Source organism: Gossypium hirsutum, chromosome A06, assembly GCF_007990345.1.
Source record: "Gossypium hirsutum isolate 1008001.06 chromosome A06, Gossypium_hirsutum_v2.1, whole genome shotgun sequence".
In the NCBI taxonomy this organism is placed as follows: Eukaryota; Viridiplantae; Streptophyta; class Magnoliopsida; order Malvales; family Malvaceae; genus Gossypium; species Gossypium hirsutum.
Genome location: NC_053429.1, coordinates 122018564 through 122030819, shown reverse-complemented (window position 1 = coordinate 122030819; position 12256 = coordinate 122018564). Strand labels below are relative to the sequence as shown.

At 34.9% G+C, this 12256-nt stretch overlaps 2 protein-coding genes across 11 annotated transcripts; both read right to left on the bottom strand.

Annotated features, from left to right (window-relative positions):
• Positions 1-59: 59 nt before the first annotated feature.
• On the bottom strand, positions 60-4444 carry LOC107941565 (serine/arginine-rich splicing factor RS2Z32). 8 transcript variants are annotated; one of them, XM_016875124.2, is made up of 7 exons: positions 4190-4444; positions 3038-3155; positions 1980-2019; positions 1732-1827; positions 924-1120; positions 707-793; positions 60-601 (listed from the first exon to the last, which is right to left on the bottom strand). In XM_016875124.2, the coding sequence occupies exons 2-7, from the start codon at positions 3142-3144 to the stop codon at positions 211-213; spliced, it is 918 nt and encodes a 305-aa protein (XP_016730613.2). In that variant the 5' UTR covers positions 3145-3155; positions 4190-4444; the 3' UTR covers positions 60-210. The 8 variants fall into 8 exon arrangements, with proteins under 8 accessions (XP_016730613.2, XP_016730615.2, XP_016730617.2 ...); XM_016875126.2 differs by having other exon boundaries at positions 60-598; positions 4190-4348; XM_016875128.2 differs by having other exon boundaries at positions 707-787; positions 4190-4348.
• A 1151-nt stretch (positions 4445-5595) lies between these two features.
• On the bottom strand, positions 5596-10538 carry LOC107941564 (protein RDM16). 3 transcript variants are annotated; one of them, XM_041116072.1, is made up of 7 exons: positions 10062-10537; positions 8685-8735; positions 8490-8613; positions 7982-8404; positions 7689-7883; positions 7460-7614; positions 5596-6768 (listed from the first exon to the last, which is right to left on the bottom strand). In XM_041116072.1, exons 1-7 carry the CDS (start codon positions 10250-10252, stop codon positions 5886-5888), a joined length of 2022 nt encoding a protein of 673 aa, XP_040972006.1. In that variant the 5' UTR covers positions 10253-10537; the 3' UTR covers positions 5596-5885. The 3 variants fall into 3 exon arrangements, with proteins under 3 accessions (XP_040972006.1, XP_016730612.2, XP_040972007.1); XM_016875123.2 differs by having other exon boundaries at positions 8490-8735; positions 10062-10538; XM_041116073.1 differs by lacking the exon at positions 10062-10537 and having other exon boundaries at positions 8490-8608.
• Positions 10539-12256: the final 1718 nt, after the last annotated feature.

The window sequence follows — 12256 nt, the reverse complement described above, 5'->3', positions numbered from 1 at the left end:
TTAACTTTTTGGCATATTTTATGAAAAAAAAATTCATTATCCACTATTGCAAGACAAGATAAAAAAAAGGTAATTTATATAAATAGACTTAAATAAAAAAGTGTTTTAATATTCCAGAACACAAAATTATCCATCAAATATATATTAACTCAAAAGTTTCTAACAAACACAGATTGCAACCAACACCTACCCCATTCAAACCACTGCAACTTAATTTGATTCGCTGCGTCTCGGAGATGCATGATTCTCATCATCTTCTTCATCATAAATAGGGCTCCGATCATCTTTGGGGAGCGGGCTAGGACTGCGGCTGTTCCCATTTTCCTTTGCGGAGCTCTTATAATCCCTGTCTTCAGCATCAGCTACACGATCTGGAGTTCTGCTCCTCCCCCTGGGACTCCCACTGTAATCCGAACCATTGGCATGTCTGCGATCCCTTGGGGATGGGCTACGTCTCTCTTGTGGGCTTCTTTCATCACGTGCTGGACTATGCTTCCTTCCCCGAACTGGGGACAGAGAACGCCTGTGGCGCTTAGGACTCCTTGATCTTCTATCGTCACGCTCGAAACTTCTTTCTCGCTTCACAGGTGATCTCGATCTACTGTACAAGGCCCAAAGATTCAACACAGAGGCATAAACAGTTAACCAACAAAAATAATTCACATATCAGATCCGGAATCTTGGATGTGGAAAGCTAAATACAAACCTGTCACTACGCCCTCGGCTGTAACTGCGGCTTCTGCTTCGACCACGTCGGGCACTGGGTGAACGCGAGTAACTCCGTGGTCTACGGCTGCAACAATAGAGTCATTTCCCAAGTAAACAAAATAGAAGCTTTCATATGATAATATATGATTACGCTCCTTTTCAGACCAAACTAGTGAGAGTAACAAAAAGTAGATGGGACTTTGAGGGAGGACGACCTCAGTTTCTTTGGACTGTTTTGACAATCTCTTTCTATGTGGCCTCGTTCCCCACAGCGGTAACACTTATTCTTCCAATCGCCGGCTTTGCAATCACGAGCCCAGTGACCATCGATTCCACAATTGAAGCAGCGCCCAGATCCAGGAGTAGGACCTCTTCCAGCATAATCACGAGATCCACCAGGGCCTCGGGGCACCTAAAATGCAATTCAATTCAGATTCAATATTCAAACACTACCGAGTCAAGTCTAGGGCAACAAGGAGAAAGAGAAATGACACAGTATACGTTTCCACAAACAAGGCAATTTTTAACACTTTCTACCCCACCAGCAGTTCTCATATTTTGTTTCTAATATAGAAACCGAGTGGCAACAACAATATTCTAATGTGTAGTTACGTAAACGGCTTTAAACTCTTTCTTCTAGGCAGCAGTATTTAGACATATTCGTTGATTTAAACATCAAACTCATAATCGTAAGGCATAAACATGCAAATATTATTGGCTTCACTAGCAAGTTGTACCTAGTTCCAAAGTTATTGCTAGACCACATTTTGCTGCTTTAATCCCATCTATAGGTCTCTACTACCAGATTTCAAAAACCCATGTCAGCATTCAGAACATTTTTTACTAATACCTCAGCAGCAACTGAAATGAACATGCAAATTTTTTTTACTTATACCAAAGGCATAAAGGAATAGGGATGTATATACATGATAAGATTAACCAATGAATGGTTAAATTTGTCAATGGGTTTCATGTAGCATTGTTTCTAGAAAATTGTGGCAGTCAAGTAATCAGCAAACTTACTCCCTTGGCAAATTCCACAATGATACGGCATCCGTCTAGGTCTCGACCATTCAACGAATATCTTGCATCATCAGCATCTCTAGGGTCACTGAATTCCTGTTAACAAGGAAACAAACAAAAGCACACACAAAACGAACAAAGAATAAAAAATCCAAGTAAAAGATCATATTTTCAATACATAGTGAAAAATCTATAGATATAACGAAGAAAAGTTTTTCAGATAAAATTACGAGTAAAGATATACATACAACGAATGCATAGTCGCGCTTCATATCCACATCACGTACTCTGCGTAAACGGGTGCCAGAAACAGTAAGGCCATCAGGACACAATTATCGAAGGGTTGATAGTTTGCCCCTCACAGATGAACCAAAAACACCCACTTTTGAGATTGTTGCCATTTCGATAAAAACACGCAATAACACTATAGAAAGACTCGCCAAATCCACCAAGGTCACCCTCTCACCATAGACCTCCAGGTTAGGCAAAAGCCAAGGGACCTTCAACAAGATCATTCAAGTTAAACCACACAGACAGGTGGACGGTTGCAACACTCTCACTCGTATTTTAATAGGAGGACCAGATGTCAAGTGCTACATTAAGGGTTTTGGCAATGACTATTTTCTCCTACTTCATTGTCACTACACCCTGAACTAGGGATGGCAATGGAACGGGGCAGAGGCAAATGTCACTAAATTCACCACCACTCCATAGTTGGCACGCTCTACTCCAACGCCCACCCTGCTCCACTATGGATGTAAAATCTTGAAGACCACTACCACCTCTATGGATGTTAGATGCATCAATCCCCACCTCACCCACTTCGTTTCAACTTATTTTGCTACTTATCTTTAATGTTTTCAATTAATTTAAAGTTAAGTAAATATTTAAATATGATTCTTTAAAATTTATTTAAACATAAACTACATGAACTATAATACATTATTACATTTTTACCCTTTTAATAGTTAAATATACAAGGATACAATGTAATTTCATATAGTGGAGCGGAGTGAAATGGGGCAAGCAATTATCATAACCACCCCGACCCGCCCTGCATCCACTTTTCAAAAAAATAATCCGCTCTATTTGGAACGGATTGGTTCGGAATCCATCAAGAGATTCAAGTTTTGCCATCCCTACCCTGAACCTATCCTAAAAGGCACCCATAAAAAAGAATAGAACCACCACTAACACCCAAACAGAACACTTGGAACAAGCACATTAAATTAAATGCAACTATAAAATAAATTTAGGAATTCTTCAACATAAAAAAAAAAGAAAAAAAAAAGAAAGACTAGATTACCTTCCATATCTGCTAAACATGTCCTCAAGATCACGTGATCTTGTCCTTGAAGACAAGTGACCGACATAAAGGCGAGTGCCACCACGGTGATCATCATACCTAGGCATTTTTTCTTTCCCTGCAGTAACTTCCATTAGAAAGAAAATACAGCCACACAAATTAAAATAACTAGAACATTCCAATTATTATAACAAAACATAAAAGAAAGATTTTGTCTTAAATGATGGAATCAACAGTAGACTTTAAGCTCAATTCATCTTAAAACTCTTCCTTTCGCTTCCATCGTAGAACAGAAAATACAAATCAATTTTTAATTTAACAGACAATTAAAATTTAATGGTAATTCTAACAGGAACCTTCTGTATAAATAAAACCATGCAGTTTACCCCCCCAAAGTATTACCATTTTTATTTTTAATTCTTTAAGAGCATCTTCTTTAAATCCAATTGCACAACAGAAAAATCAAGCATTAACAGTAAAACAAATTCATAGTTCATGCTATCTACGATCACGAATCTCATAAATAAACAAGAATAAATAAATAAATTTCTCCGAAAAACTAGGTTTTTAATTTTAATTCTTTAAAAGTATCTTCTCTAAATCCAATTGGACACGCACAGAGAAAATTCAAGTATTAAAGCAAAACAAGCTCATTTTCATGTTGTCTACTATCATACATCTCATAAATAAACAAGAAAAATAAATAAATTCCTCTAAACAAGTTTTTTAATTTTAATTCTGCAAAAGTTAACTTCTTTATATCCAATTAAGAAATAAATAAACGAACTCATATTTCATGTTATATATCATTATACATGTCGTGAACAAACAAGAAAAAAATACAATAAATTTCTCTGAAAAAAATTTAACTCAAAAAGGAACAAAATTGCGGAAGAGATTTAGTTTTTCAGTTCACAATTCGAACAGGCTAAAGAATTAAATTCATACATCTCTAAATTACAATTATAAATCATAAAAAACGAAAAAAAGAACATAGAAAAAAAAGCGGAAAACAAAAAGCTCGAGAATATTTCAGATCTACAAACAATAATAAAGAAATTAGAGACGTAAGAGCATGAGATTAAAAACAAAAAGCAAAAATAAAATAATCAAGATACTAAAATGAGAAACAATAGAAGAAAAGAAGCTTACGATTAAAGTTTCAAAAGAGAGAGAGGCGAAGGAAAGGAGAAGATGAAAAACCCTAGATATTTTTCGAAGACAAAGAGGGGAGAGTGAAAGGAAGAAAAGTGGGAGAAGTGAATTAAACGCAGCGTTTTCTTTATAGGGGCCTTACGCCCTAAGGATAAGGATGAGTCAACACACTCAAACACTCAAAAATCAGAGAAAGCATAATTACCGAAAGACCCTCCCCTGGGTATGGAATGACAATAATAGGCTTGGAAAAAGATGTGGCATGTTTCAAACTTGGACTAAATATAAAAGAACACTGCTGGCCAAAAAGAAATTATAAAAGGAACACCTTACCCAAACCATAAAAGAAATCACAATTTGCAGCTAAGGACAATCAAAGGGGTCGGTTTATTGGTATGATTGAGTTTTTTTTTAAAATTTTGATATTTTAAATTTGAATCTCGTTTTGTTTGTGTAAATCATATTTTTTTATTTTAATTTTTATTTTAATTATATTATATAATTTGTTGCAAAGAAATAATGTAACTCACAGAATAATGTTGAAAGTAATATTTTATAAATATAGTCGAATTAATTAAGTCATCAATTTTTAATCTATTTGATTAAATAAATTATTAAAATATTCGTAAAATTATAAAAAAAATTAAAATAAAAAATTTTGGTTCGTAGATTCAATTGATTTTTTAACCTAGTGTTTAATCTTAATTCTTTTGTTTGGATTATTAAAATTTTGTTAAATGCTTTTTGTTAGATGGAAAACATGATTAAACTATAAAAATTTTAATAGCACTGACATAATAACTCGGGTGATAATTTGTGTATTTTATTGCTTACATAAATATTTTAATAATCAAGTGAATTGCCAAACCAAAGAATTTTAAAAAATTTACCCTAAGCTTATTGGTTCCGTCAGAAGGTTTCTTTCCGCCTCATTTTCCATATGTTGCTATTTTCTTTCCGCCTCAATTTTTCGTCAGAAACATGTTTTGTCAGTATACCATGAAATACTAATTCAAAGAAAATTAAGTCTCCAGATATGCTTTATTAGGACTCATTCAGACTTTTCAATACTTATTTCTGAAACTGAAGGAAATATTACCCAAACATATATGATAAAAATTTAGAAAAGAAACTGAACCAACTCCAGAAGATTTGATATTCACACCCAAATCCTTTATAAAGGCATTTCAGGAAGAAGAACACAAGGAAGATTGAACAGCTTGTTAGATTTTCGATTTTGTGTTCCGATTTGCTCTATTGGTTTGCGTCTTAAAATAAAAAATAAAAAAAAATGGAGCAAATTTGACCAAATTTAGCTCCTGCAAGTACACTAAATAAAAAAAATCTGGTTTTGGACGATATAGGAAATTCAGTCTGATAGATGAATTAAAAAATCAAATCGATAAAACAAAAATGGTTAAAACCTGCAATTTATATTCATGTCCTAAGTAACAACAGCACACTTTTGGTGTGACATGTATCGGATTCAAGGGAAATTTCTTATTCATATTTCAGATCGACCTTAGGTCTAAGCAGCTGTTGATAATACGATGCTCAAATTCGGGCTGAATCTGATCATTCAACAAACAGACCTCGATAAAGGTATTTCGCAATGAACACAACCGAACCAAAAGGCTTGGAGGAAGTAGTTCTTAATAAAGTCTAGCTGTTTTCCTTGAAGCTTTTCAATAAATCAAAAATCATTCTCAGAGAAATTAACCGCAAGGTCCCAGTAATGGGCAACTCTTGCATCAGCAAATACCTTTTTCGCGGCTGCTTCGGTGATGCACTCGTGAACAGAGAACCTGTTGAAACTTGATTTTGCAACGCTACCTTGCCAAACCAGCACACACTTGTTAGGCGGTTTCTCTTCGTCTTCATCTTCATCTCCGTCCTTGTCATCTTTTACAGCTTCAGCCCAGTTGATTCTCCGAAGCATAAGCTTCCCATACCTCTTAATGGATTTGCTTCCACCTTCCACTACTACAACAGTAATGCCCTCGGAAATCACAGCACAACCAGTCAACCGATTTTCTTGGGCATTAACATCAACTTTGAAGCGGGTCTTGGGATCAGAGAGGTCATTGATCCTGTAAACCGAAACAATAGTCTCCACCATATTTGGGTCATCAAAAAGCTTTCTCTCTTTCTTTTCACGGCGCTCGGCAGGAGTAAGCTTGCGAGCAATGTTCCTGTCGACATGAGCTTGTTCCCGCTCAGCAGCAGCACTTCGGATTTCCATTTCAAGCTTAGTAGGATCTTGGGTAGCTTCAGAGCCTAAAACTTTCATTAAATTGCTCAACTTAACTTTTGGCTTCGGAGGTTCTATCAGGCCTTGTCTAATCATCTCCTGTTTATCCTTCTCCCGGGCCAGACGTCGCTGAGTCCGAAGTTTCTTCTGCTCCTTCTTGGTTAGCTTCAGGGGCTGAGGTGGTGGGGGAGCTGGCTCAGCAGGAGGCTCAATCGGACGAGGATGTTCAACATATATTGTGATTTTCTCCTTCTTCAGTTTATCTTCACACAGCACACCATCAGGGATATCATCGTAGGAACCCGAAACCAGAATAGGTAAATCCCTGCAATACAACAATAAATATTTCCCCAAACAAAACACAGTGAGAAAAAGGGAACTCAAAAATATGAAATAACCTAGCAGTTCTAATCCATGTCGCTCCGGCTCTTCATTTTTCTTAAAATACCCGTGTCCAACACATATTCAGACATAGATATGTGAATATGGTCCAAAGACCCATCAAACAAATGGAAAACTTTAAATATATATACTCATATCTGACACTCATACCTGAATTCAAATGACATAGATTGTAGTACCTCCTTTTAATTTATTTATACGGAAATTACATATGATGCTGAAAATAAATGCAAAGTTTTTCGGCTTTACACATGGTGAATAGCATTTCATGCCTCGAGTCTCAGTTTGAATATTACTAACAAAATCAAGAAGGCAGGAGTTTCAAACTTTTGCTTAGCGAACAGTATGGTATCAAAACAAACTCCTCTATGGGAAAACGAAGATGCAACCCAATAATTACAGCCTAACCAGAGAGAAGAAAAACAAAAACAATCATTGCAATGAACTGCATTTTTAGCAATAAATGAATCTTTCTCACAAATAATTCCCAGCTGATGGATTTTTCAGGTTTAATTTCAAGAGATGTTGAATCAACCAAGATCTCCAATGTGATTGAATTAATTAAACATATGTGAACTTAAAATTAGATGATAATGAAAGGAATATCGACTTACCACCACTCTATTTCAGGAATTGGGTCTTTTGGTTTCTCCTTTGTTATAATTCTTTCCGACACCTCAATTAAATTTGGATTTATATCAGCCTTTGCCTTTGCCAATTGTGCTTGCTTTGCTTTTAGCTCTTTCGCTTTTGCTTCTCCAAATTGACTCTGTAATAAAAAGAAAATTATCACAAAACCAAGCAACTAATAAAATGATCAAACAAATAAAAACACAATAATACCTTCAATTTGATGACCTCCGCATCTTTTGACCATTTCCCTTCCTCTACAAACTGAAAAGTCATCCTTTTTGGTCTAAGAAGCTTGTTCTTATCGATTCCCATCCGTGTATCAAAATGTGGATTTGATTCTGGATCCACCTCCAGTTCAGGTTTAAGGATCTGAAATGCATCTTTCTTTTGCTTGTTAATGTTGACCTGAAATATCAAATGGATTGAGTTAAAGAACAGCACATAAATAGACTTGAAAGCAAGAACATAACAACAATTGCACCAAGACAACAAATTTCACGAACCTTGAGGGTGCTAAGATTACTTGGTTTAGTCACATTTATGATATTACCGTGCTCATCAATTTCTCTACCGAGTGCATCAACACGGAGAACAGGTGCCTTCGTAGGTTTCTGTGGAACTGGAACATCTACTTGCACCTGTCCGGGAAACAAGTTTATTAGAGGAGCAAACTGAGGGTCCTGGCGGAATCCCATCTTAGCAGCCAGCTCCTGAGCACGTTTAACAGCTTCTAAATTGGGTATTGACGCAAGGCCCGGAACAGCAGGCATGCCAGTAGTAGGTGGCTTCACAGAAGCTACTGCTGCAGAGGCAGGGGGAACTGATGAGCTTGATGGTCCAGTGGCAACAGATGTAGGCACAGTTGAGACTGGTCGTTGAACTGTTCCAGTAGTCACTACTGAACTCGAGCTAGGGCCTTTGTTCAACTACACCAAACAATACCCATACAACTTGAATATTTTTAATTTAAAACATCCGGACAAAACGGAAAAATGAAAAAGATGAACTTACTGAGGGTATCTTCTTCAGTTTCTCAGCTAATTCTTTCTGCATTTGTAAAGCCTTTTTCGCTTTGGCTAAGGCATCAAGAGAGAGGTTTGCACCACTTTTCCCAGTAGAAGAAGAGCCATCTGTACTAGATCCAGTAACCTCATGAGATCCGGTAACACTATATGCTTTATTTTCAGCAGTAGAAATCGAAGATACCTTGGTAGGAAGGGGGTGACCAGTCTTCGGTAATGATGCCTGAGCAGCACCCTTCAGGTATGAAAAAAAGTAAATTACATCAGCATGCAGACTTACAACTTGGCAATATGATATAACTTCAGATCAATTTTAAATTAGCATAATATCAAATAATTCCATTAAAACCTGATACATCCCATATTTTTGTTCAAACAACATTGTGCATCATTATAAATTTCAGATCTCATGCTAGCATGTGATGTTAGCCAATATCTAAGCTTTTTAGTCATGCTTGAGTTAGCATATATTCTTGAGCCAAAAATGATGAAACATTTTATTAACAATAGACAACAGAAGATGGATAAGTTCCTTGAAAGTTCATCAAATCTAAGTTACTTGAACTCGAATGTGAGTATCAGAAATGGTATTGTGTGTCATCATTATATTCAATTTTTTCTAATTTTTTCCATGCACTTGAAGAGTCAATCTTCATACCCATGTCCGATATGCATCAAACATGGTGCCACTCAAACACTTCAAGAAAAAAGAAGAGTCAGAGCAACATCCATTAAATCATGTATTAAATCATGTAATATGATATTCTATTTTCTACAAGCCTTGGATTAGCTGCAAATGTAAGACAGCAACAACTATGACTCTGGCCACAAATCAATGTAACTAGCAACACAAGGAAACAACTAGGAAAAAAAATTCCAACAAACAAGTTCAAAAATTCATGTACTAAGTACTAACTCACCGTAGTTTAAACACAATGTATACCATAATGCAAGAATGTAAAAATTCACTCCTAGTAGGAATAGCCATTTGAAAGAAATGCATAATATCAAGGAAATTCAATGTTCAAATGTGCATTTAAGCAATGCCCACAATGTGACATTACAGCCGCTATCTCTCTCAGCCACCAATATTCATGGCCAACATTTATCACAATTGAATGCAATAGCATTTATTATGTCCACAAAAAGGTGACCAAAAAATGCATCCGCAATGTCAATTTAAATCCCAGAAAACTACATAAAATCAACTAAACAAGTTTAAGCTTCCTTTATAATCCCAGACAAACTTAAACTGATACAGACTAGATTACTAAACATAAAGCAGTAAGGTTAAATCTACAATCGAAGTTATTATACTTGCTACTTATACTATTTTCTTCTCATTACATAAAAATTTGCTTCAAAGCAAAAGAAAATGATAGAAAACTAAATCATATTAGATTCAAATTCATAACAAGCTCGTCATAGAATGCTCTAGAATTGTTATCACCAGTTAAATTTTAAGTGCATTTTTTTCTATTCATCTACCAAAACCAAGCAAACAAGAAAGAACAATTATCGCAAAGATAAAAGTAGCAAAAAAAGAACATAAAAGACTCACATTTTGAACTGGATCACCACCATTGGCGCCATTGGAGAACTCAATTTCATCATCTGCTTTAGCCTTATCCCCAAATCTCCTCCTCTCTCTCTTTTCTCTTCTGTTTTCTTCTCCAAGTTTACTCCTCTTCTCTCCCCTCTCCTCACTCTCTTCCCTCTCTTTCCTCTTCCTCTTCGCTTCAACTTCTTCATAGGAACCCTCACGATGCTTCTTATCTCTCGAACCTTCCCTCTCAAAAGATCTCTCGCGCTCGTCACGGCGCGATGTGGAAGATCTATGATCGGATCGCCGGTGGGAATCGCAGCTGTCGTGGTGGTGATCGGAGTCACGGTGGTGCCGGCCGTCGCCGGCTCGGGAGCGTTTGGTTGCGTGTTTATCTTTCTCCATTTTCTAGGGTTAGGAATTTTCGGCAAGGGTTTTGGCTCTCTTTATCTCGCTTTCGGCTCAGGCTTTATTTTTATTTCCCTTCTCTACAATTTTGGTAGGAAAAGAAACGCTAGAAAATCATATCTTTGATATGACACGGCGTCGTTTGATAGCTGTTTAAAAGTTGAGTAAACTAGCTCGTTCGTGATTTAACTATGGACAAATTTTCGTTTTGGTGACTCAATTGTTCAAACTTTACCCAGGGCCTAGCCGTTAAATGACTAACCATGCTGCCGTTTTTTAATTGTCATAATAAATAATGGGGTAAATTTATTTAAGGTCACTAAACTATTATTAAGTTTACCTTTTGGTCGCTTAATTTTAAAAAGTTACAAAAATGATCATTGGATTATTCTAAAGTTTTCATATAAGTCACTAGTTTGTTAAAATTGTCGTCGTATGACATTTTCTATTGACACCACCTGCACCACTTGAAAGCTCTCATTTCCCTTCTCTTCTATAGTTCAATTTTTTTCATAAGAAAGCTTTGAATGTCATAAATCTGCAAACCAAAATCTAAACAATTTTTTTCGACCTTCGATACTAGCCATCAAATCCACTTGAATTTAAGGTATGTTCTTCTACATGTCAATAGGTATTGATCTGTAATACCAATCATCTCCTAGAGCTTACTGACCGAACTTTTTTTTAAAAGGGTAAACCATATCATTAGTCGCTAAACTATGAATAAGTTTTTGTTTTGGTCACTTAACTAAAAAAGTTACAAATTGGTCACTAATGTTTCCAGAATTATTTTTTTTACTATTAAGTGACATTTTTTAAATTGATATAATAACAATTTTAGTCCTTAGTTTTTATATTTTCTATCTAAGTTAATGTTGAAAAAAAAGAGAAAATTTGGATCTGCTTAAGTCTTCTTCATGGTTTTTTTCCTTAAATTGATTTATTTATAAAATTATAGTTTTAATAAATAAATATCATATTAGAAATTGAGAAAAATAAGTATTCATTTATTCATAATTTTTTTAAAATTGTGTATGTACTTTTATAAAATTTTAGATAATTTTATCAAAAAATAATTTAATAATTTAAATAATTTAATATGTGCATATGGTAATAATGATTATAATTATAAAGCAATCAATGCACCTTTAAATAGTGAAGGGCAACGGTGTTTTAGGGCTTTGAAAATGGAGAAGGGAATGAATGTGAAGAATGATGATGAAAAAATAATCGCAAAAATGAAAAAGTAATCTTTCAGCATTCTTATCGTGCTTTGAATGTGCAATTCAGAGGTTAGGACAAAAAACAATATTCAGCATCTATTCAGTGATTAGTGGGAATAGAGAGCTAAACAGCAACACTGATAATAGGTATTCTACTGAACCAAACAATGGTTTGTGGTGAGTCCATAGAATTGAATTATAATGACATACCATTACATTGAATCAAAGAGGGTGTTAATTAATTCATATTTTTTACATATAAAATATTTACACATACTATAATTTAGTGCACTTATAAAGATTTAATTAGTTCATACTTTTTATATATATAATATTTACGCATGCATACTATAATGTAAGTGCATAAATTGAGATTTAATTAAATTTATATTTATATTTAACTTTTTAATAAAAATAGTAAAGAAAGTAGCATTTATTTATAAAGTAAAACAGTGAAGAGGTTGACAATTATTTATAAGGTAAGTGTGAATATAGGAATGTTAAATTTAAAAATTAAATTTTTAATAAAAATAATGAAAAAATTTACACTTATTTATAGGGTAAAATAGTGAAGAAATTGAT